This window comes from Lontra canadensis, unplaced genomic scaffold (genome assembly GCF_010015895.1).
Source record: "Lontra canadensis isolate GAN:19392208 unplaced genomic scaffold, GSC_riverotter_1.0 scaffold7, whole genome shotgun sequence".
In the NCBI taxonomy this organism is placed as follows: Eukaryota; Metazoa; Chordata; class Mammalia; order Carnivora; family Mustelidae; genus Lontra; species Lontra canadensis.
Window position 1 is genome coordinate 7,918,821 of NW_022631001.1, and position 26,171 is coordinate 7,944,991.

General features: G+C 47.5%; 1 protein-coding gene across 4 annotated transcripts in view; it reads right to left on the bottom strand.

Annotated features, from left to right (window-relative positions):
• The window catches only part of FAT3 (FAT atypical cadherin 3), a 639,398-nt gene that overhangs the window by 40,074 nt on the left and 573,153 nt on the right, over window positions 1–26,171 (bottom strand). For all 4 annotated transcript variants that reach the window (XM_032852827.1, XM_032852826.1, XM_032852825.1 and 1 more), the window contains 6 exons: window positions 16,734–17,123; window positions 13,718–13,932; window positions 12,283–12,420; window positions 11,185–11,328; window positions 8,167–8,364; window positions 6,015–6,813 (listed from right to left, as the gene is read on the bottom strand). In XM_032852827.1, the coding sequence (XP_032708718.1) occupies window positions 6,015–6,813; window positions 8,167–8,364; window positions 11,185–11,328; window positions 12,283–12,420; window positions 13,718–13,932; window positions 16,734–17,123 (1,884 nt within the window). The remainder of the gene's footprint in view (window positions 1–6,014; window positions 6,814–8,166; window positions 8,365–11,184; window positions 11,329–12,282; window positions 12,421–13,717; window positions 13,933–16,733; window positions 17,124–26,171) is intronic.

The window sequence follows — 26,171 nt, forward strand, 5'->3', positions numbered from 1 at the left end:
TTTGCTTGGCTCAGCCGTATTTTCCAGATGATTTCGCTTAAATTTCATTTTAAGACATCCTCTCCGGGGCAGTTGTGTGTGGGTGGAATATATAAGGGAAGATCCACACTCTGGGAAGCTGGTGTCACCACCAGTGTAGACACCTCTAACCCTCTGCTGGCATTCAGGGACTTGTGTGTGTTGGAGATGAGGGAATTGCAGAGACATAGCTGTTATGAATGTAAAATGGCAATGTCCCGGTTTGCAGGTTAAGATTCAGAAACTAAACTGAAGGTTATTTGGAACCACTGGGTTGGGGACTGTTGGCTTTCTTCTCTGAGCGCTAGCCTTAACAAACCCCAGCCCAAGGCAAACCCAATCTCAGATTTTTCTCTGCTTTTTAAAAATTCATCAAGGCTAAGTTTAACGTGTCATACTGCCTCACAGAAGTCTTCGTCATTTTATTTTATGGTGCTTATTAGAAGTGCATTAAGGAGCCCCTGGATGGCTCCGTCGGTTAAGCGTCTGCCTTCGGCTTGAGTCATGATCCCAGGGTTCTGGGATTGAGTCCTGCATCAGGCTCCCTGAGTGGGGAGTCTTTTTTCTCCCCCACTACCCCTCCCCCTTGCTCATGATCCCTCTTCCTCTCAGGCTCTCTCTCTCTCCTCAAATAAATAAAATCTTAAAAAAAAAAAAAGAAGCGCATTACCATGACTGCCTATCACAGACTCCATGTGCCTGTCCCCCTGTACTGGACTATCCTGACTCCTCATTTGTCCAGGGCATGATGCTGGTTCATGCTTCATGAGGACGGGAACCACAGCAGCCTCTCTTACCCCTATTCCTCCAGCATCCTGCTCAGGGCCTGGCAAAGTCTTCATGTCACTGCTGAGTAAATGAGCAAATGAAAGGATGCCCCACATCTCTGGGCCCTTCTCTGCACTGCATCCCCTGTCTGGCAAAGACCCAGTAGGACAAGCTTCTCTGCTACCAATGCCTTTCGTGGACTCCTCCGGTAGGACTGAGGACCCCCTCCTTCGTGCCTCTTCTCTGCCCTAACTATACCACCTACAACTGTTTATAGCTTCTGTTTGCAGCCAAGGAGCAAAGGAACTTCTGCAGTTTGCCTAGGAAAAGAGGATTCAAGGGGTCACAACCACCGCCCTTTAATACCTGGAGGGCAGCTTGTACAGGAGGAGTTAGGTCAGGTTCTGGATGGCTCTAATGGATGGTGCTGGGTGACATGAGAAGGAGGTGGATTTAGAAGAGAGAAGGTCATCTCGGGTCCCTATTGTGAGCTTGTGAGGCTGGCTGAATTGCTGTGTCGGGAATGTAGTTAACGGGATGTCTGTCGTGGGTGGGAGGTTGGATTGGAAACCTTAAGGCCCTTTCAAATGGTTGTGGAAGTAGTAGGGAGCCACGTTTGAGGCTGCCCGCTACGAATCATGGTGCGGCCATTGGCGTAGCTCTGTGAATTTAAGCAAGTCCACTGATCTTCCCAAGTCTTAGTCTCCTTAACTTTTGAGGAAGGTTAATGATACCCTGCCTTTACGGTTATTAGAAAGGTTAAATGCAATGATGTATGTTGGAAAAACAGCACAGTCACTTGTCACCACTCAATAAATGTTCGTTGTTACACTTGTCGCTGCTTCTCCCCTCCATGCCTTGGCTCTCATGCTCCTCGGCCTGGGGCACGTGCGTGATTCTAGGCATCCTTTCAGATCTAGCTCAGTGGGCATCACACTCTGTGCTGTGCTTCAGTGCGGCTTTCCCCTCTCTGAACAATCTCTTGTGACAACGCCACAGGCCATGGTTGAGAGCAGGACTGCCACTGCTCACACTCAGCCTGGCCACCGCCATGCTTCCCCCCTGGCCAATGCTCCCTTTACCTTATTCAGAGCTCTGGCTGTCACGGCCATCAACACCCTGGTCTTAAGCTCCAGTGGTCTCCTAGGGAGTCCATTCTCCTGGACAACTGTCTCCTTTTTGACAGATTTTTATTCATGCTTCTGTTTTTTTTCTTTTTGAAGAATTTATATATCTATTTGTCAGAGAGAAAGAGCCAGAGACCACAAGCAGGCGAAGCCAGAGGGAGAAGCAGGCTCCCCACTGAGCAAGGAGCCCAATGTGGGACTCGATCCCAGGACCCTGGGGATCATGCCCTGAGCTGAAGGCAGACGCTTAACCAACTGAGCCACCCAGGCATGCCTATATTGGACTTTTGAAAAGTCAATGACATTTTTTTTAAAAAATGGACAACTGGCACAGCCCTATGGGACAGCAAGGGGACAGAGCATCAGGGACAGCCCACAGGGCACCCATCGTTCCCCTCAGGCTTTCTTCCTGAAGTGCTGATGTTCACTGAACTTGTAAAGTTCACCAGGAGTCATCTAATGACATCAGAACTCTGTGTCTCTTGAAGTTCAGTTCAAACATGATGCTCGATGGTGGCTGGAATTGAACGAGCCTATTTGGCACTAAAATTCAAATCTGCTTCCATTTAGTCAAAGCCACTCAGCATTTTGGTTCATGATGCTAATTTTGTTAATTGGACCCAAAAAACTGTGCAGGAGAGAAAGAGGAGGTGGAAGTGGGGAGGAGTATATCGAGGCCAGATCTCTATAAATACTGCGACACAGACGAAAACAGGCAGCTAACTCTACTTACCGTTAGTAATTATTCCACCAAGTGGTGGAAAAGTCCATTTACTGTATCTGCCAAGGTCCCAGGGTAAACCAAGGAGCAGTGAATACTAGTTGTGCATATGTGTGCACACATGAGTGCGTGTGTGTCTGTGTGTTTTAAGGGGGGGGGGATTTACTGAATTCAATTACCTCCCCATCCAATAAATGAGAAAATGTCTAAAATGCCTAGTGTTTTCCTTAACAGTTCCTCACTGTATTTCTATTAGAGGACACCTGAGAAGAAGTGAGAGCTATTTCTGTTTCTAAGAGTTTGTCCCTGAACTTGCAGAAAACCTTTTCTATTTTATCTTGCTATGGGATGTCCCCAAGTGTGCTTTCCTGACTACCAGCGTTAGAATCATCCAGGGCTATGTATATAGACTCCTAGTCTGCACCTGAGACCCTCCGTTATGTTGGAGTGTCGGCCTGGTGGTAGGTATTTCTGTTAAGACCCACGCTGGTCAGTGGTCTGCCAGGGAAAACGGGGCCATCTGAGTATTCTACAAAGCATACAGCACTGGGGGCGTGATTCACATAGGGAAGGGAAGAGCCCCTGTTCTTAAGATGCAGGTAATAAAAGAGGGGCCCAAGAAGAGACAATTGAATCCACATGCCACCCCCACCAGCCACACAGCCCTGGGCAGGGCATGGAGCTACCTCATTCCATCAAACAGAGAGGATCATACATCACCTGCAGAAGATGGGTCTGGGCCAGGTGACCTTTCCATGTCTTTTTACTATGAAAATCCAGTATTTGATTTTACAGCTTAATTACAAGAGTGACTTGAAGGTGAGAAGAGACCCCAAGATGAGTCCGAATCTACATGTACAGCCTTTTTTGAGGAAATGCTGTTTTCAAACCAAGAAGGCCTCTTCGCGGGATGTTTGGGGGTTGAACCACAAAAGCTTCTGGAATGGGGACCTGGGTAGCTCAGTCGGGTAAGCCTCTGCCTTTGGCTCAGGTCATCTCAGGGTCCTGGGATCAAGCCCTGCATAGGGCTCTCAGCTCCGCGGGGAGTCTGCTTCTCGCTCTGCTGCTCCCTCTGTGCTCGCTCTCTCTCTCTCTCAAACAAATAAGTTAAAAAAAAAAAAAAAAAAAAGCTTCCAGCCTTCTGGATTTACTGGGAGTAGAAAGGTTTATGGGGACCACAGAATAGAAGTCCTGGGCAGGGACCCCACTTCGAAACCAGCTGCAACATAAACATTAGTGTCTCAGGGCTCCTGGGTTATGCATCTGCCTTCTGCTCAGTTCATGATCCCAGGGTCCTGGGATTGAGCCCCGCATCGGGCTCCTTGCTCTGCAGGGAAGCCTGCTTCTTCCTCTGCCCCTGCTTGCATTCTCTCTTCATCTCTCTCTTTCTCTCTCTCTCTCTGTGTTAAATAAATAAATACATAAAATCTTAAAAAAAATATTAGTGTCTCATGAAAAACCTCCCTCTCTCCAACAAAAAAATCACCCTTCTGAGTTCCTTCTTTCAAGGAATTCTGCCCAGTTGGGCCTCCTCTGACTCTTCCTGATGAACTCATACTCATCCCTCAAGACCCAGGACACAGACTGTCCATGGTATAGAAATGTCACAGAGAGCTTCCCTCTGTCAAGGGATCCCGTCCTTTCTCCTCCCTGGCATGTATTTTAACCTTATTATTGCAAATAAGCACTTGCAAAGCTGACCTCCCAGTGGCCAGCTCCTAAGGGCAGGGTCGGGGTCTTTTCCACGTTGAGACTTTAGTGCCTCGCACATTGCTGCCACCACAGACTTCTACTGGCTGAAATGAGTTCTCAGAGCACAAGGATTAATTAGCTGGTTTAGTTTCTCCCGCAGGGTCCGCCTCGTCCTGTAGTGAACCTCTTTTGAACCCTGCTGTGAATCACTGCAGGAAGTCCCCAGCAGAGCTTTGGTGCATAAATCAGTTTGCCTACAAAGGAAGTCTAGGTAAAGCCCGGACAGCTGGCGCTCATAAATCCTGCATGTTGGTGGCACCTGCCAGAAATGCATCACTTCCAGCCCGGTGCGTTTTGAGTTACTTTGGAGCTAATTTACATATTCAACAGGTCAGACAGCACTGCATCCACCTGATGCAAACACAGAATTCACCGGGTAGCACAGGGTGAGTGCAGAGCACTTTCTGTGCTTCCAGGAGGCTGTCGAAATGTCTCTTGGCAGGAGCTGTGATCTCAGGACCTGTGCTCTGATGGTCGTGTTTTTCAAGCCGCAACCAAGAACTTTCTATAAGGGAAAGAGGCCAGGAACCCTGCCTGTCCCCAATTTACCTAAAGGGATGTTTTACAAATGACCTCTCTTCTGGCCACAGTCCTTTTGGGTCAAGTTCACGCTGGCTAGAAAAACTCTGGGTGCAATTTTCTTAGAAGAGGGCAGTGAATTTATGGCTCCATGTGTCAGAGAGGGAAAGAGGCAGAGAGCAATACTTCTCACTGACCACCGTGGGCACAGGACTCTGGGCAGCTGTGGCCTCTGACCGGGAAAGGTCAAGGTTCAGGGACTCTAGTTACATCAACAAATTTGAGCCATTCCATTTCCTCTGCTTTGAGGGCTGAATCCCTCCCTTGGCTGTGCTCCTCTCTGTGTGGCCCGTTTTTCACTGAAGCAAATTGAACTGCCCTTACCCTCAGCCATGGTTTCCTAACTTGTTGACCTGCCTTTTCCCCGGGCCCAGCTAATTCATTCCCCTCTGCAACCAGCACGCTTTTTGTGAAAGACAGCTCTGATCCTGTCACTTCTTCACTTCACATCAGCCTACCACGGCTCCTCCTGCCTTGGAACAATTTCTACCATGTTCATCCTGGCTAATGGCCCTTGTGTGAACCCTGGGCCTGCTCGCAGGTCTCATCTGTCATCATGCCCCCACCTCCAGTAACAGAACATCTCTGTCACTCCCCTGCTGTAGGCTTCTCTCCTGCCCTGAACCTTCCTCACCCAAGCTGCCCCCTGGCCTGGAATGTTCTTCCTCCCCTACGCATTCCCATATGTCTGATTCCTACTTATCCTTTCTCCCAACTTGTCAGGAGACCTTCCTCCTCGATGGGTCCTCCTGCCGGATTTTGTACTTCCTCTCGCAATACTTAGCGCCTGGGCCCCTGCTAGCCTGCTGGTCTGCGCTCCTCAGTGAGCTGTTTGCTCCCCGGGAGGAGGGGATTCCCTCGTCTTGCTTACCCCTGGCCGGGCATCTCTCACAGTGGCTTGGCCCACCATAGGTGGTCAGTAAACATTTTGCTGAGTGAGCGAATGGAGGCTTCTCTGAAGGGCACCCGGGTCTATGCAGACCGGCAGAGGTGCAGGAGCGGGGGTGGGGGTGGCCCGCGAGAGGTGGGGGACTCCAAATCAGACTCACCGTTACAGGTGCAGCGCACATTTCTATAGAAACGTGGGCACACGAAGCTGATGCGCGCCGTGCTATAGGTCATGAGTGCGTGGGAATCCAGGGACAGGCCCTGTTCGCAGTGCTGCTCCTGACAGTCCAGCCCCGAGCAGTTTTTCTCCAGGATGGCCGAGATGCGCATGACGTTCTCCAGGTGCCGACGGGCGTTGGACAGCTTCTGGATCAGGTAGGCTGGCTTGTAGAACTCACTGCTGTGCATCTCCACGGCGAAGAGCATGTCCAGCTGGGTGGTCCCCGCCACAGGCTGGATGCTGATGATGCGCAGACTGTCCTGCTTCTGCGTGAGGACGGCGTTGCGCAGGGTACGGCGGAAGCCGTGCATGTGCAGCCCCACGAAGTCCTCGGGGGACACGTTCTCAAAGCGGATGGTGACGGTGTTCTGCAGCATCTCATGCACCAGCTGCTCCACGTGCACGACCACGTCGATGGGCACCTGGAAGCGGCCGTCGCTCACGGACACGTTCAGCACGTACTTGCCGCTGTCCAGGCCCCCCAGGGCGATGATCTTCCCGTCGTGACTGTTCACTTTGAACAAGCTCTTCTGCTCCGATTTCAGGGCAAACGTGAGCACGTCATACATGTCTTGGTCCGTGGCATGGATCTTCCCAATGACCCCACCAGGAAAGTCGTCCTCCATGGTGATGATGTAAATCTCCAGCGGGATGGCCGTGGGTTTGTGGATACTTTCCTCGATGACCCGCACGCGGATGTAGGAGTGGGAGACCTGCTGGGGTTTGCCCGAATCTTTTGCCTAAAACAGCCAAGAGGGAGAAAGGCAAGAAACTCAGAGAGAGCAGAATCGTTGGAAAACCAATCAAACTTACCGAGAAGACATTTATTCTTTTACCCCTGTTTGCTCCTTCCTCCATCTCCTGCTCCCATTCGGCGAAATTGCCGAGGACGTGCATTGCAGGAAGAGAAGTGATTTTTCACCTTTGGCTCCCGCCACAGTAAGCATACAGGGCAGGACAGGACACAGTGAGGCAAGGACAAAGAAAATGTAACTGGTGCACTCAGGGACCTTAGGAAGGTAGAAACTCAGCACCTGGAGGTAGTTTCTCCTTAGGGACAAGGACGAGAAAGCTCTCCGTGGTGTTCCCAAAGCCTGAGATGCAGAATCTACTCTCTATCAGTATGAAAGTGTAGGCAAGGAACCGTACTAGCTTCTGTGAGAAGGCACGAAACATCTCTCCTTGCTCTTGGTACCTCTACTGTGATATAAAATTATTTACATAGTATTGTTGGAGGAGTGGAAAGCAACTGGAGCATTCACAGACATGCTCAGAGCCAAAAGTCATTAATCTGGAAGGTTTCTTGGACCAGAGTAAGCTATAACTTGCCCTAAGAAATAATGAACACAACGAAATGCCATCCAAATATAATTATTATTGTTATTATTGCTGCCATTAATAATGACTTTGGGTTGCCCTCTGTGGCAACTGTGAGTAAAAAAAAAAAAAAATCACTTGGTTTCACGGAAAGGACCAAATCTTTGCATACACAAACTTCATTCCTGGGAACTCACTTCTTGCTCCTGGCCACACCCTTTCCATACCGGCCACTTTTGCCTCTTTGTCCTATTTCATTTTACACAGGCCACTGATCTTGAGGAAGCTGGCATGTTGGGAGACCATGGCCATCCGACTTGGCCCCTCCTGTCTCCCTGGGACAACTCACCAAACAAAGATCTCCTCAGAAGCAGAGGCCATGATATGCCTCAGTCACATTAGGCAGCTTTGACAGGTAGAGTGTATGGCAATTTCTACTGGGTATAGAGCAGCAAGCCTTGACCAGCGAGTCATCTCTGAGGGTCAGTTAGAATGCCAGGAACTTGGAGAATGCAGATTTCAGTCCAGCGACTATCTGCCTGGCACAGGCTACGGGAATGTCCCTTCTGAACACTGATGCTTCCCTTCCTTCCTGTTCAATTTCACACAAAGAAGCTGCTTTTATTGGTGTGAAATTGAATTTGAGATTAAAAGGGGAACATTCCTGCACGGTAATGAATTACGTTGACTCGCTCAACAAAGAAAACCCATCCAACGGGCACAGAAACCAGCACGAGGGAGTGGGGGCCTGATGTGGACAGAGGACGGGGCCGTACCTGGACACACAGCACGTACTCTGGAGACCCCGTGTGCTGGAAGACCACGGCGGACCGCAGGATCCCATGCGGGTCCAAGACGAACTCCTCCTCTTCGTTTCCCGACAAAATTGAGAAGGAGAAGGGAGGCCCATTGTGAAAGGAGTCTCTGTCTGTCACCACCAGCTGCAAGATGCTGGTGCCTACCGGCTTATTTTCCTGCATAAAAGAGGATATTAAAAAGGAAGATAAAATTACACCTCTCTTTACACTGAAAAAAACCCCATCATTACCGGCTAGAAAACAGGGCTTTCAGCAGAAGGGATTCCCTGTGATATTATCTTGTCTTCTGAAAACATGCTGGCGTCTGTAAGCATCATGTTCGGCATCCTTGGCTGCCTCCCCACAACTGCCCAGTGAGTTGAGGAGCTGCCGGTATGCGTACGAGGACCTCCCAGACTGGCGCCGGCTCCATCTTGTCCTTCACAGGTTGGAAAGGCCCTGAGTTCACCTCAATGGCTCTTGACTACAGGGTGCCCACCAGCCTTTTGTGGTTGGTCATAAACCCTCTCAGGCCAAGAAAACATCAATCTTTCAGAATGGGAAGGCCCTTTGTCACACCTGTCACCAGGAGATCGTGCTGAGGCCCAACACTGTGACACAGTGTCACAACATCGAACTTTCTGGGGAGAATGTAAAGAGACATCCTGGCAACTTCCCAGTAAACACACAAAGGCATATGCCAGGTGGGAAATGGGCCTTTACGCCTCACCCCTCAGAACACAGGTTTGCCATGTTCCTCGAGGAAAGGGAAAGGGAGTGGATTGGTTCTTAGGCTAAGAATGAAGAGAACAAAAATCCTTAAAGTCAGCAGAATTTTTGGAAACCCTCATGTTATCATTCAAGCATTAGTTCACAGAACCATCTCTTGCCTGTGCCCCAGAATAGAAACACAAAGGCTCTTTGTCACTCCTCTGAGGGTTGAAGGTTCTCCTCACTCCGATAATGCCAAATTAAATTTCTCTGTAGCTTAGGCATTGGTTTTCTGGCCCCCCTCCGTTTAGACTTCAGCAAGACCACAGCTTTGGGCCTGAAGTCAGTTTCATTAGTCAGGCCTGCTGATGACATTGATTCAGCATTAAGTAAGTTTGGGCCACAGAGATGGAGACCATGATACACTGCCGCGTGGACGGGAGTCATGCTCAGGGCAGGCACACTCAAGCTCTATGTGCTGAATTCGTCTTATGAAAACCATGTGTTGGAATAAGGGAATTATCCTGGGTTGGAAAAAAGGGAGGACCATTCTTTGAAGGAGAAAGAGAAATGGACTTCAAAGACTCTTATTTTGCTCCTTCTCTCAAGTGGCCTTTTGGTCATCAAGGACTAGACACCAGATCCCCCTGCTGTCTTCCACCGCGCGGACTCAGCCCAGGGTAGATTTACTGTTTCATGGTGACAACACACTCAGCACCACACAAAACAGCAGATTTATTGATTTGTTTGCTCACTTTATAAAGGCCATTTCCTCCAGTGGAGAGAGAGGGAGAGAGAGAGAGAATGTGTGCCCCAGGGGTCAGCATCTGAGAAGGAAGGGGGAGAGAAAGCGCAGACAGGCCCCGATGCTTCTGCGAGCCACGGCCACTGCTCATGGCTGAGATTCTTGTTTCTTTCACTGCTGACTTCCCGTGGTGCCCGTGAAAACAGTCTGTCAAGCTGATCGATGGGTGTCATAAACCCGAATGTTGGAGTAGGCAAAGCCCATTTTGTTTCGGGGCAAGTGTGCAGAGGCTGTGCGATGCGGACAGTGCCACTGTGGGAGGCAGACTGGGAGGAGAGCGGTGTTGGAGGAGGGGAAATGCAGGAAGGGGCGGACCTCAGGGGGAAGCTTGGTGGAAGCAGGAGAGGGAGAAGAAAGCAGGACTGCTGGAAAGAGCATCAGAGAGGAGAGGAAGACCGAAATACCACCAGGGAAGGAATCAGATTTCGATGACGAAGTGGGAGGCGAGAAGCAGAGGGGCGCGCCTCCCCTCTCGGGCCTGAGACCTGGAGGAGGTGGGGAGCTGGCCGTGGAGGGCCAGAGTCACAGTCTTGATGTTATTCCAAAGAGGTCCCTCAGGCCCTGGCTCACTCTCATCTCACCTTCTACCCACAAAGCCTGCAGACCCCGTGGGAGGTGATTCTGAGGCCAAACTGGATGAGGCAAGGGGTGGTTCTCTGGACTCTCTGAGGCCCCCCCACAACTTGCATATCAATCTCCATTGCGTCTAGCTCCTCCCTGCTCACGGCATCCCCAGACTGGATCCCCTGACCCTCCTGGAGTTGGAAAGAGGGGGGGTAGCTCTGCCCCTAGCACCGGGCTCATGAAACAACTTTTGAATTAAAAAATGCATGGGAAGAAGAGGCATCTCTGCCCCACCCCCACGCCCCCCCCACCCCACCACAGCAGAAGACCAGCAGGAAGCTACTCCATCCTGCAGCATGATTTTAAGAAGCAGGTGGATTTAAAGTGCTAAGCAAATTGCTTCTGGAAGATTGATTTTAATGAGTAGCAGCTCTTTCCTGATGCCCGATCTGTCTTGGAGAGATGAGACAGTTTGGAGCAATCTCCCTCTGCTGCCGGGACAGCATGGAGTGGCGGAAAGGCAGCCTGCTGTGGGGGTGAAAAGAGGGTGGTTTCTGCAGAGGAATGACCTGAGTTCAAATCCCGACTCTGACACTTAACAAGCTGCAGGATCTTGGGGGAGCTACTGAACCTCTTAGGCCCTCAGCTCCCTCACTGTCAAGTGGGGGTTGGTTTGCTGCTCCCTCCCACTTCACTGACTGGGCTGTGGTAGGGAGAGGTGGTGCCTGCAAAGTGCCCCACATCTGGAAGGATGCCATTGGCAACAGCGCTCATCAATGGTTCTCAGTCAGCTACTATGGTAGAGTCAGGCTCTTTTCATCCCAGGCTCGTAACGGATAGGAAAAAAGAAAAAAAGTGGACAAAATGATGAGTAAACCATAGCAGAGGAAGAAGGCTGAGTGCCCAGATTTGCTCACCTGGATCACAGCGGTATAGTTAGCAGGTGTGAAGACTGGGCTGTTATCGTTCACGTCGGAAATGTCAATGTTGACGGTGGCTGTGGATGACATTGCAGGAATGCCGCTGTCTACTGCCTGGACAAGCAGGGAGTATCCAGACACCTGCCAGAGCACAGAGGGCCGAGCGACAGTGAGGAAGGGCAGCCTTTTCGTCCTGCTGCCACACTCGGAGGAGCTGCCGGCTTGGCCGTGGGCTGCTGAAAATCGGCACCTTCTCTCTTGGTTCTCTAGATCGGGGTTTCTCAATCTCGGCACTCTGATATGTGGGCCCGAGGTAATTCTTGGCTGCCGGGGCCTGACTTGTGCCTTTGTAGGATGTTTAGCGGCACACCTGGTCTCTACCCACTAGAAGCCAATGTCCCTTGCTGCCCATTTGGGACAACCAAAACTGTCCCCATACATTGCCAAGGGTCCCCTGGAGGGGCCAAACCATCCCTGATTAGAACTACAGCTCTCGGCCTTTGTTTCAAACACGATAGCTGTCACCCGGACATTATTTCTCTTCTGATCCTTCAGGAGTTATGGGTACCTGCCACGTAGGGAGGTTTTTTTTCTTTTTAGTGACATCTTTTATTTAATTTCACTCCAAAGACATATATTTTTAGTCAAAACACACACTGTTTAGAAACTTAGTTTAACCTTGGCAGAGGAGGAGATTTCTGGATCATTCTTTCTGACCTAAATACCTTCAGATGGTCCTTTTGTAACTGCTCCCCTAGGCCTAAAGCTGCCGATGAGACCAGGATCACAGGATCCCAATGCTGAAGGCATTTTCTTGCCTTCTCACTCTAGGAAGGACTGAAATTCAAAGCATCCAGAAAGACACACCTTTGCTCTTTCTTTAAAACACCCATAAATAAGAAACTGCCCATATCTATTGGCAGAAAATTCTTTCCAAGACTTAACCCCAATATGTTATGCTGCACTTCAGCCCATTTTATTTACTGTCATTATCTGGGGTGGAGAATCTTCCTACATTTTCCTCAGGGAGCCTATGCTGAATTCCAGTGAAGGGATGGGGGTGGATGTGAGAGGAGCTGGCCCAGACTAGCTTACCCGTTCCCGGTCTAATTTCTTCTTAACCTTTACAAGTCCTAAGACAGGCTCCACGGCAAATTCATTGTCCCGATCTCCGTTCACAATAGAAAAACGAATCTGTCCGTTGGGCTGGCTATCCGCATCTTCTGCTACTAGCTTCATGGGACATAAGCAAAACAAAAAAACAAAAACCAAAAAACCAAAAAAACAAACAAACCAAAAAAACCAAAACAACAACAAAAAAACCATGACATAAGAGACCGAGCAAAGGTTTATTCTTAGGGTCCCAGGTCTTACAAATGGGCATAGCTGGGACAGTTTTCTTAGGCACTGTGCTCATGTGCCAATGATCATCCCCCACCGGAAGAGCTGATGGCTTGGCTAAAGAAGCGAGTGCCATTACTGGAGCCGCCATTTTCTTTCCAGTGATTTCTGTCTGTCTGCCATTTGATGCTTGTTAGGCATGAATTTCCTCAGGCCTTGAGCAGGTAAGGGTAGAGCCAAAGCTAACTGATAGGGATAGTTGGGTGATTTTTTTTTTCTTTTTCTCCAATTCTGCAAAACAATGGTCTCCGCCATGGAGTCAGACATTCTCTAAATCTATGCATTTCCATGTTAAGGAAACCCAAAGATGGCAAACACACCTGCCCCACTGTCTGCTGCTCCATTTTGGGGATATTGGGATTTCTGTGTGTGCAAGTAGTCTCTTCACAGCCAGGAAGGAGAGAGGGCCTGGGAAGTCCACCACTGGTACTGCAGGAGCCAGAGATACGGATGGATGGAAGGGACTCATCCAGTAGGGATGGTGATGATGGTAAGCGTGGGACTGATGGCTTCCAACATGTAATCTGTAAGTCTGAGAGGACCCATGTTCTCCTAACACATGGCTTGATCTTACTGGTATTAGAAAAAAAATTCCTTCCAGAAGGAGTTCCTTTAAGAGTGGCCAATTAATCTTAATCTTGCTCCTATGTAAGCTGCCCCACTCTTTGTGCATGCGTGCGTGCATGTGTGCGTGTGTGTGCATGCGTGTGTGTGTGTGCGTGTGCATGCGCACGCACGTGTGTGTGCGTGTGTGTGTGCATGTGCTGGTTGGGGGGGTGAATTTATTTTATCCTTAGCCACCTAATAACTTATTATCTAAGGTCAGAAACTGGTGAGAGCTATCATTACAAATGTATTCCATGGTCAGTTTTGTTTTCTTGGAAAACATACACTCCAAGGAGGAAAGTAATTATTGGTCACTTATACCTTGCTATAAACGAATTTATCAGACCCTTCCAATGTACAAAAAAGGGGACAGCTGAAAGACTGGTGACTGACTAGAGTTCTTGGGGACAAAAAGACCCTGAAAACAGAAAGTGTGACGAGAACCCAAGATAGCTTTTGCTCACTTTTTCACTCTATTTGGAATCATGAGTCCCAGGCATCTGCACCGCCCACTGGCACCTACCAAAATGACAGAGTCACCGACCAAGGCGTCTTCACTGATGACAGCACTGTAAACATTCTGGCTGAACCTGGGAGGGTTGTCGTTCACATCCGTGAGGTTGATGCTGACGGTGGCCACTGCACTGAGAGCTGGTGTGCCCCCGTCTTTGGCTTCCACCACCAGGAAAAACTTTTTGCATAATTCATAGTCCAGGACCTCAGAGACAGAAATACCCCCTTTGAAGAAAAATGGGAAGTTTTTAGATTTGATTAGGAAAAAAAACACTGGTCAGCAGTTCCATAATCATGGGAATATTTATAACATCATCTCCAGCCAGGAATTGTAGATATTCAGGAATCTGTTTATTTAATGCCCTGCGGAAGGCATTTCAGAGTCTGATTAATGCTGTCAGTTAAAACACAGCCATCCATCAGAAGCAAAACTGGAGAAAAAAGTCTTTGACGGTTTTTACAATAGTTTCTGAACTTCTCTCAAGCAGCCCTAAACTGTCTAGCATTATTTGCCTCTATGCCGCTGGGGAGAAGGGACAGAAACAAGTTTCCCTGATAAGGGTCTCTTGATGATCCCTTAATTGGACACAGGCAGACAGAGAATGAGCTGAGATGTGGGGCTGTGATTTCATGACCCCCCCACCACCCGCCGCAGACTTTGCTGAATTCAATTAACCACTAACGTGCCATGCCAAGTTATGATGTGCTTATCTAAAGCTATTACAGCACAAAGAGGGCAAAGAACTCAGACAGCTCAAGGTACAGTGTCCTAAAGAAAAGCAAATACCTGGGATTAGTGGTCAAACAGTAAATGTGAGTTTAGTGTCCACAACTACAGGACGTGGTGTCCATATCATAGTGCAATTCAAATTAAGCCAGTAGAATAGGTGAAAGTCCCTGGCGGGGTGCCACCCCTTGGAGGGGCTCTGAGAGTGCCTCTCCCTCCCACTATATCTCCTTCTGGTGAGGTGACCCAATCCTGCATTCCGCAACTGGAAACTGGTCGCAGTCCTGCCTGCAGAACTGTTCTCAAGGGCACTCACCTCTCTGCCTACTGGAAAACAATCATTAGGACCAAGATCAGCAAGTCACACCCATTCACATCTCCAAACCATCATCTTCCCTAGCTGCTAAACTTGCCCTTCTATTTAAGGTGAGAAACGAAGTCATACCTATAAAGAGAGCCTCTTTTCCCCCATAATTAAGTTTTCTTAGCAATTACCACTCTTAGTGCTTTGTTTTGTATTCCAGTCTTGGTATCCAGTGCCAAATTTAAACAGCACTTAGCCATTTCCCCATGGTGTTCATATACAATGACCGCAACTAGACAGACCAAGTCTTTTTTTTTTTTTTTTAAAGATTTTTATTTATTTATTTGACAGAGAGAGAGAGAGAGATCACAAGTAGGCAGAGAGTCAGGCAGAGAGAGAGGGGGAAGCAGGCTCCCCGCTGAGCAGAGAGCCCGATGCGGGGCTCGATCCCAGGACCTTGAGATCATGACCTGAGCTGAAGGCAGAGAGGCTTAAGCCACTGAGCCACCCAGGCGCCCCTAGACAGACCAAGTCTTAACACGTATTTAAATGAGGGAAATCCCATACATTTTAATTTGAAGTAGGGACCATAATAAACGGAGTTACTGCTGGGAGAAGCTGCTAATGCAATCCTTCCATCAATATAAAAAAATGAAACAAAGCAAAAACAATTCTTTTCATCAATATCTCCTTCCCTTTTTTGCACCACCCCCACCCAGCAGAGTAGGGCCTAATGGAGTGAGAGCGTGTATTCCAGAATCAGGAAGATCTGGGCTCAAATCGTGGCTCCCCCACTGACTCCCAGTGGGCGCTGGAGAACTTACTTAACCTCTTTGAAGCTCTGTTTTCCTCATACAGGAAAGGAGAGAAATAACTAACAATTTAATAGGAATCTGGCGTATTCACTATGTTAAGTAAATGTTGCTAATTATGATAGTTTCCTGTTCATGTTAACTGAATTATTCAAAGGAGAATTTTGCCACCTTTGCCACCTTGCTCAACAAGTACATTTTCCTTGTGTCCAACGGACGGGAAGTGGGAGAGACTTGCCTTTCTTATCTGAAAAATGGGCCTGCTTTGACTATGATTATTTATAGGGGAATAGGTAAGCAAATGAGAGTATCTACGAAAGTGCTTTGAAAACATTAATACAAACATTATAAATACATAGTGGAAAGTTATATTTATTCCTCAAGGAATACCCAAACTTGTTTCTTGAATTACTATCTTTATGATCCTAAGTGCCCCCAATAGTTAACTCCCTAATAAAAAGAAAGCCCTAGCGTTCTCTTTTTGTTCTCTTGATTTCTTTCTAGACATGTTTTCCCTAGGTGATGAGGCACCGACCCTGAGTTTGCAAAGCACGAGGCCTGGGAGTCTTCTGACTGGGAGTAGGGGGTTGGACTCAAACACAGGGTCAGTTCCGTCTGACCAGGGAGCTGAGCTGATGAGGCCTGCGTGTCACCGTGCACACACACATCACTTTTCAGCGTCTGCTTTGGTGGGTGACCAGAGAGTGGAAGCCTGAGCATGGATGGGGACAAGCGCTCCTAGATTCTAGGAGCACTTGCACACACATAAACACAATGATCCAGAAAAAACTACAAAAAATGAAACAAAACAAAAACAGAAAAGACAGGGAAACAAACCCTTATGCTTGGTATGCAAATACTACTTCCTGTCCCCCATCTATGAGCAACATTGCTGCTCCCGAGCCTTCCTCCGAGACATTACTAGAGCCCACCTAGAGGTCAAGTGTTTGCTGAGTGAGCCCACAGCTAGGGGCTTTAACACTTGGCAGTGGGCATCCCCAGAAGCAGGTACCAGAAGGACCCCTCACATCAGCATGCAGGCCCAGCCATGAGAAGATGTGCTTCTGGTGGGAGGGAGGGAGGGAGGAGGAGGAAAAAGAGTCCACCCAGATTTCAGTTAGAAGGCTAAGAGAAGCAGGATATACTGAAGCTGAGAGTTCTAAGCAGGTTGCCCTGTACCCACCTGTCTTTGGGTTGATTCGAAATCGCCCTTGCTCATTCCCAGACCGGATGAGATATGTAATCTCAGCATTCGTGCCGATATCTTTGCTGGTGGCAAAAACAGCAAGCACTTGGGTGCCCGGGGAGGTGTCCTCAGGCACGCTGACCAGGTAGTCCCTCCTCTCGAACACAGGCGGGTTGTCGTTAATGTCCAGGACGGTGATGGTGACCGTGGCAAGAGAGGACAGAGCCTGGCCGGGGCTCTGGTCGGTGGCCTGGACGCTGATATTGTAGGAAGGCTGCTGCTCTCGGTCCAGTGGCTGCTCCAGGATGATGATGCCAGACGAGCTGTCGATGGAGAAGAACCCGTCGGCAGAGTCAGCCAGGGAGTACACCACCTTCCTGTTGATGCCTGCGGGAGACACGAGAAGGTTAGTGACAAGAGCGTGGCTTGACGCTCTGCACTAGAATTTTATGGCTGTGCTGACTTAGGGGGCTGCTCAAAGATCTGTACTGACAGAAACTAACAGCTGTGGTCCTACAAAAGTTTAAAAAATATAAAATTAAATTAAATGGTAAGGAAATGTAAAATATTGGCAAGAAATATAAGTAGTTGCGTATTCTTCGCATATTAAAGAAGCCCACATATTTTTAAAGAAAAAGTCTAAGATGCCAATAGATATGTGGGTAACGATGTGCCACAGAAAGAGAAATACAAATTCATCCATTCCATCAACAAATGTGTGTGTGTGGAATCGATCAGGCACTATTCTAGGTGCTAGAGATTTTAGCAATGGATAAGAGTCAAACATTTCTTGAGGAAATTATTACACTTAGTGGGAGTAAATATGAAATTAACAAGCAATAAAGAGTAAAATAAATGGTATGTTAGGGGGTAAAAAGAAGGAAAAATAAAGCCGTAAGGGGATGGGAATACTGCAGTGAGGGAGTGCGTGTGAGGTGGAGGGAAGGGTGGTCACTTTAAACAAGGTGGTCACGGGAGGCCTTGACATTTGAATAAACACCCAAAGGAGGGGAAGGAGTGAACAGCACAGTTGTTGGTAGGGTGGGGAAGAGGGCAGGCAGAGGGACCCATGAGGGCAGGTGTGGAAGCCCCTTTGGTGTGTTTGAGGGCACCGTCCAGAAGGCCCATGTGACCACAGTCAGGAAGAAAGGAGTAGAAGATGGTTTCTGGGTGAAAGCAGGCTGGGGAGCAGAAAGCGTGGGGTTGTGGTGCTGAGGTGGGAAGCCAGCTGAGTCTCTGAGGTGGGAGGTCATGACATGGGACTCAGATTTTAACGGGATCACTCAGGCTGCTGGGTGCAAAGCGCAGGACAAATAGCAAGCGAGGGAGGGAGCTGAGACAGCTGGTCGACTCCCAAGGGAGCTCAGACATGTGACAGTGGTGGCTCGATCAGGCCTCTGAGATGATGGAAACTGGTCGGTGCCAGCCTGTTCTCAACACGTAGGTGATAAGACTGATTTCTGATGGTGGGGCTGGCAGGATACAGGGTGTGAGAGGAAGAGAAGATCCTGGGATGACTCAGGTTTGGGCCTGAGCAGCTGAAAAGAGGGAGCTGCCATCGGCGGGGTCGGGGGGGCACGGCAGGAGGACGAGGACGACAGGCCAGGAACCCCATTTTGGACAGATTAAATTCGAGATGGGCATCTTATACATAAGTGGAAATTCAAGTAGGGAGCTAGCGCAGGAGGCTGGAGATCAGAGGAGAGGTCCACTATGAATGGGCGGCTGCCAGCATTCAGGTGCTGTGCAGAGCCATGGGAATTTTTGAATGGGTGAGGCCATAAGGGGATATAAAGAGAAAAAAGAAATCCAGTGGCCAGGGAGCCTGGAGCACTCCATCAGAGAAGGGAGAATATCTGCTCAGAAGGTGACCTCCAGCTCTGTGATTTAAAGGAAGGCGCTTACTTAACCAAAACACCATTTTACCTTGATATACACAAAAGCTAGAACATATCAGCCAGGACATGTCTACCAACAACCAACAAATTAGTGAATGATGATCCGAGTGAGTTCTGGTTCTGGAGACCGATTTAAGTCTTTTCAATAGAGGACCTTAGCATTTCAAAATAGTTTATGCACCCCAAATTCAGCAGGTGTGAAGATTTATAAGAGGCAAAATGTAATAACTTTGTAGGCTGAAAAAGCATTATTTTGATCCTAAATGCTTTTTTAAAAAGATTTTAAAAAATTTATTCATTTAAGAGAGAGAGAGACACAGAGAACACAAGCACGGGGAGAGGCATCGGGAGAGGGAGATGCAGACTCCCTGCTGAGCTGGGGGTCAGACATGGGTTCGATCCCAGGACCTAGAGATCATGACCTGAGCTGACGACAGATGCTTAACCATCTAATCCACCCAGGCATCCCTTGATTCTAAATGCTCTTAATGAAGACAGCCAGGAATCAAGGGTCTTTAGCTAGAATGGCCAACTGAAAATGTCTCTTGCGAATCATGGACTCCTAGAATGTAAGCTTTTAGAGGGGAGGGCCTCCGTCTGTGTTGTTTTCCACTATAACACCTCACCATGGGGTCAGGCATTTGGCAGTAATAAGAGTTAAACACTTTATCCCCACCCCATGTGTAATTTCCCTTAAGCCAAAATTCCCAGCAAACCAATAAAATCATATATCTGGAGGGAATGACATAAATTGCAGTATGTGGCTTTCACCAAAAGGTCAACACTGAGAGAGCTTGTTCTTGGTTCCATTCCAGAGAGTCCATTTTTTCCCAAAGTTTCATCATTTACTTTTATTTCTCTTTCAAAACAACTACCCTGTGATATATAAACATCAACTTCTGATTTTATTGGTGCGGGGATTAAAAACAAGAAGGCTTTCCTCTTCCCTTGCTGCCCCTTGACATAAAACCCCAGAGCAGAGGTTTCAGGGATGTTTTCTGACCCTTTGCGGGGTGGCTCCAAGTTTAAATTCTTCAGTGATTTTGGGGGAGAATATACCCAGGGTTCCAAGAACGCTGCCTGGGTGTCAGAGCAGGTTATGTGACCCAGAGGTGGCCTGGACTGATTAGCTGCTCTCAGGAAACTTCTCAAAGTCACAAGCACAGATTTATGGAAACACATCGGCGATGGACATAAATATACCACACGGCTTTTCAAATCTCACATGCGGCCTGTGGATCTGACTTCCATGCCCAGCGTCTGGAAGACCAACGGCTCTTACCAACGACGACATGGAGCAGGAAATTCGTGCAGGGTCTTTCATCTGAGCATCTGCTGACAACTACAAGACCCACTTCTCTGAGGCATAGACCAAGGACTGACGGATTTGCCCGCTGCCACTAGCATGTTTAGGTAAGCACAAGGGACAAAGTCCTGGGTTCCCTAGGCAAAGCCCCTTGAGGATTTCCAGAGATCTGCTCCCAGACATGATGCCCCTTCAGGCCTGGAGATCGTCCAGGAAGAAGGGAATTTGTGACTTGCTGTTCTGACAGCAGGGGCGCTCAGGACGAGCTGAGTGAGGAGAGGAGGGGGTTGGAGCCACACACACGGCTGCTCCCTGTGGCAGCAAGACCTGAAGGGAAGGTGCCTGAAGGGAAGGGGACAGACAGCTGAAATCTAATTAAAATTATCACGTATGTTCCCCGTCTGCCGCTTCTCTTCCAGCCCTTTTCCGAGGAGCCGGGCTTTGCTCCCATCCCCAAGCAGGAGACGCTGGGTTCTCTGAGCTTCCGGCTCAGCGGGCTAGCCGGAGGGCCGTGTTGTTGGAGCTCCGTTTACACGGCTGACATTAATCAGCACACAAAGACCACGGCTCCCCTCCAGGCAGATTCTGTTAATTTAAATTCGGTGACGGTTTTTTTTCTGCTTTACCACAGCAGAAAACCATCCCTTTCCCTCCCCCCACCCCCACCAAGCTGCTGACCCAAACTCCCCTCACTTCCCATACATTTTGCTTCTGACAGTACCTTAGGCATTCACACCAGGAGGAACTGGGAGATTTATTGTTTCCTTCTCCTTTCTGTTACCAGTCAGACTGATACGGAAGCGAGACCAGAAAAGGGGGAGGGGAAAAAAACACCTCAAACCAACAAACCTGCTTAATGGTATCACTTATGATTTGGTAGCTCTCAAGAAATGAGCAGAATGTAATTTTGGAATATATTAAAATTCCCATTTGGACACAATTGCAATGGATTTCGATGATTTCTAGAAATAAAGTCAGACAGGTAAATGTCAATTTGGAGGCGTAGTACTTGGATCTTTGCTGTGTTACCATGTGATGGGAGCTATCTTTGCTAAATGAATGAAGGTCATGTCACTAAAGAGGTAACTTTCTACCCAAGGGCGTATGATAAATGCCATCCTTCAAATCACCATCCCTTTGCTATGTTCCCCAGCAGAAAAGATGAACCCGAGTAGAAAACATGCTTGCTAATTGGTTAATGCTCTTACTACATGACACCATGTATTATATTAAAGTATAACATTAATCCATCATTTTGTGTCTGTGTTTTTAAGTATGTAATTCTCTTCTCCAATTTGAGCCTAATTTAATGAGGACGGAGCTACTTAGCTTCTCAAAATGCTGAAATGACAGGCTACTGAGAGAAGTACGCCTTTCACTGTAAGTGAAGTTTCTTCGCCTTAACTGTGGCAAACGGAGCAGGCAAGGTCTTCAGAGGATAAAAATCAAGTAAAAAGAGAGTGATTAAAATCCTGATTTGCTCAAACGAAGTCAGAGGCAGTGGCATTTTGTGGAATGGGCTTGGAGAGAAGAAAGAGCCTGTAAAAATTTCCAGTCTGGGAATGCTGTGAGACTGTGTGTGTGTCGGGGGCTCGGGGGTAGGGGTGGCCAGTGGCATCTATATTCCCTTCCTTGGAAGGTTTCTAAATGACGGTTAGGTTCCTCTCAACTCAGCCAAATGGAATGATAGATCTTTTGGGCATGGAACAGCACATAAAAGTCAAAGTTGTGAATGTTTTCAGATAAAGGGGTCCAGTTCTGGAAGGAGATCTTGCCTCTGGCCCACGGTTTGCCCGAACTACCCAAGCGTACTTGGATAGGTCACTTAACTTCTTCCCTGGGTCTCAGGTCTCTTCATTTTTAAAATGACAGAACCCAGGTCAGTTGAGGCCCAGGATGACCTTCTAGACCGTGTTTCATGTCCAGATTAAACCAAGAGAGCTAGTTTCGTTTATATTTCCAAAAGATCATCCCCCCACTCTTAAAGTGCTCATTAAGTTGCAGGCATGGGCATACGTGGGCTTCATCACTGAAGTACAAAGTAAGCCTCATCATGATGAGCTACTGGAATATTCTGGATGGGAAGAAAACTTAGCACAGCCATTCTTACCACGCAGTTAAGGGTTCAGAGTTCACATATACAGCTTCGAACAAGGCTTTATCACTTCAGGGAGAAATAACGCTCACTGTAGCATCATTCCCAGGGATCTAACCCAGTGTCAGAAGAACTCAGCTTTATGTTTGAGATTGTTAAAGGCGTTAGAATCAGCACCAAAAGTGAATGGCGACACAGCAGGTACATTGAGATTGTTATAACGTGGAAAAAATGTTTTCTACCCTCCCTTCTAACATCAAGCTCTCTAAGCTTAAGGAAACTGCAAGAGCCCTGTCATGCTTGCTTTGGGGTTTTCGGTAGGAGGCTGTTATGACTCTGTCAGGACCTTGTCTGTGACATTCATACCCCCAGCAAAATGCACAGCATCTGTTCTTTAGGAAGCCCAGTAAAAATGGGGGCTCTGCTCAATTCTTATAAACTGGCTTTTTAAAAAAGATGCTATGTATTTATTTGACAGAGAGAGACACACACAATGAGAGAGGGAATACAAGCAGGGGGAGTGGGAGAGGGAGAAGCAGGCTTCCCGCCAAGCAGGGAGCCCCATGTGGGGCTCCATCCCAGGACCCCAGGATCATGACCTGAGCTGAAGGCAGATGCTTAATGACTGAGCCACCCAGGCGCCCCTAGACTGGCTTTTAATAAAGGAATTTGAATTCCAATGGAATAGATATCTGGGGAAGAAATGATCTAAAACAATCTCAACAATCAGACTCTAGTAACCTTCTAAATTTTGGTTCTCATCGCTTATTTTTTTTTCATCAACTTTATTGTTATCCTGAGGCATCGTAATTTGTGTATTGCCACAGGAACACATTTTAAGTGTCCAGCCATAAATTCTGACAAATGTATACCCCCATGGAACCCTGGCTCTCATTGGCATCTAGAACATTTCAATCAGCCCTGAGAGTTCCTTCACTTTTATTTTGGTGAGTCCCCCGATCCCACACTGCAGGCAATCTAATACATTGGTTTTGAACCAGCACTTTTCCTGCTTTCGTTAATGCATATTCATCAGTGCCAGAAGTGCCACAAGTATATTTAGTTTTCACAGTCTTTATGGCCCAGGCTTGGTGACTAAGGCACGCTCTTATTTAAGCTAGAAGGATTATCCCTTGAAGAAAAATGATAAACAAAGCTTTGGTTCTTGAGTACATCATTGCATTCTTTTTTGACGGTCTTATCCTTAAAAGACAGTAGTTACTTCTGAGAGGGGCAAGGGTTCTGTCTTTCTCACAGCAGACATTGGACATGACCCTTGCATTTCATCAGGTTTTGCCAAGTGCCACCTGTTTGACTAGTCTGGGTACAGCTCTGAGGGGAAGGGGAGCCCAAAGGACACCATCTCTAAACCTAGGAGTTTAACAATTGATGAGGAATTATTTAAACGAGAGGGTTTATGGTGTGCCTGGGTGGCTCAGTGGGTTAAAGCCTCTGCCTTCAGCTCAGGTCATGATCCCAGGGTCCTGGGATCGAGCCCCGAATCGGGCTCTCTGCTTGGCAGGGAGCCTGCTTCCCCCTGCCTCTCTGCCTACTTGTGATCTTTTTTTGTGTGTCAAATAAATAAATAAAATCTTTTAAAAAAGTAAAATAAACTAGAGGGTTTAGAGTTTCCTGCATGCCTTCCCTCAGTGTCCTTCTCCCCTCTGAATTGGAACGGCGGGTTCTTTTCATTCTGCTTGGAGACATCTCTTGATGGTCTGTGGCCAGGTCTCACTGCCAGGTGACGCTCCTCTCTAGTCTCACTTAGACTGTAGCCAGAGACTCCTGATGGCAAACTATCTCAGAGGCTTTCCCCTCATGGCCAAACTTAACCAGAGGTCAGCGCTTAAAACTCTCCATCCAGTTTTGCCTCGGCTGCTCAAGATAGTCACTGACTGCTCACTTCCTCCTTTTTTTTTTCTTTTTTTAAAATTTACAGAATTTATTTACTTATTTGAGAGAGAAAGAGAGATTGCGAAGGAGAGCACAAGCAGGGAGGAGAGGGAGAAGCAGGCTCCCCACTGAGCAGGGAGCCTGATGCAGGGCTCGATCACAGGGTCCCGGGATCATGATCTGAGCCAAGGGCAGATGCTTAACCGACTAAGACACCCAGGCTCCCTGACTGCTCACTTCTTATAGCCAGAGGTAGAGACGTTTGAGGACGGCTTTCCAATCCTCTGCCCTCCAGCCCCAGCCCACCCTTTGAGTATTACTTCTTGCCCCTTCCACTGTGTGCTGCCTCCCCTGGCAACCCCTGAAGACTCCATGCACACTTACCCTTCCAGGCCTCTGCTCATGCTGGTCCTTTTACTCAGAACACTCTCTTCCCCTCCTTCTCTTATCAACATTCTGCATGCTCTTTGTAAGGTTTCCTCGGGACAGCTTCCTTCAGTTCCCCAGTTACTTCTTTCTCTGTGCTCCCTTAACAGGATTTTTACAGTATCATCAGTTACGTCCTCTCTCCCACTTGATTAATGTAGCTTTTAGGCAAAGGGACTGTGTCTTGTGATTTCTGTATCTCAGTGCTGAGTCTAGGGCCCCGCACACAGTCAAAAAGCAAGGAACGCTGAATTACAGAAGGAGCAACTGGGGGACCAAAGCAGGAGTATGAGCTAACACAGCACAGGGAGGTGGGAAGCACACGGCACACACTGGAAAGTGTGAGTGTTAAAGAACAGAAGAGTCCCAAACGGCTGCATCAGAGAGAAGTCGCGAAGATTTTTGATATTAAAAATGTACTGGGTGGCTCAGCTGATTAAGCGTCCAACTCTTGGATCTGAGGGTCGTGAGATCGAGCCCTGCATCAGGCTCCACACTCAGTGGGGAGTTGAGTCAGCTTGAGGTTCTCTGTCTCTCTTTCTGTCTCTCCCTCTGCGCCTCCCTTGTACTTGCTCACGTGCACACACACACACCCTCTCTCTCTAAAATAAATGAATAAAGTCTTTAAAGATGTACATAAAACATTCACAAATATATACAGAAACTATTGCCAAATGGATATTTGCATTTGTGAATAAAATTGGCAACTACCCAATTGTCCAAGAATGAGGACTGACTGAATAAGTTACAGTACATTCATATCACAGAATACTACATACACAATCACACAAAAGCGTGAAAGAATGTAGAGTGACACAGAACTATGTTTCTGAGCCAGTGAAAAGAGGAGGTTACAAAAAAATATCTAGTTTTTGGGTCCATTTTTGTAAAGAAAAAGGTGGAAGACACTTCACCGAAACAGCAACAATGGTTAGAATTGACTTGTTTTTCCTTTTGCCTATCTTTCTAGGTTTTATAGTGGACACAGATCATGTTTCTAGCAAGTAAAATGACTATCATAAAAATCATGTATGGAAAATTTACTACCAATTTTGGAAAACAGTCAAATTTCGGAGTTATTTTCTAGGCCAGTTCAGTTCTCAACATACATGTCATTTGAAGTACTTGTAGAAAAGGATACCTATATATTGTATAAGCATTCTTTTTCTGGGTATTTCCATTCCTCCTTTTTTTTCTTGTGCTCCTAAACACACTGACTTTACTTAGAAAATGTTTTTTGGTCAAGGTTTCATTATTGAGTTATTTCAAGTGATACACTGTTTTGAACTATTTTGTATCCTTAAATTAAGTAGTAGAATGTGGTTACCCTCAAATCTCCTTTCATTGTTTGTGGAAGGCAAGTAAAATCCCATTACAGCAAAAGAGCTCAAACTGACCACTTTTTTCTATCTTTAAAATAGGCATTCAGATGATAGAAAATAAAAGAAAGTTGCCATTAAGAGGTCCATAGAGTTGCAATTACTTTTCAAGTTAGACTTTAAATAGACTCTCTTGATTATTTCCGTTTTAAGTGCCTTTTACAAGTTTTTCATTGGGTGATGACTGACACTGGAGCATTCCCCCAGGCGAGATACCAACTCTGGGGTCAGGAATCTCCAAAATCGTCAAAAAGGACAGAAGGCAGCCCCAGTCAGGGTTGGAGAGATCCTGACGATACCATAGACTTCCTGGGGACTCTCCAGTTGGGCTGGTACCAGCTCTGCTGGGCAGCACTGGCAACATGATTGTGAGGTTCCATGAAAGATAAAAATGCAAGGTCCCTTGTTTTAAAAAAAGTTGTAAAGTTCAGCATAGCC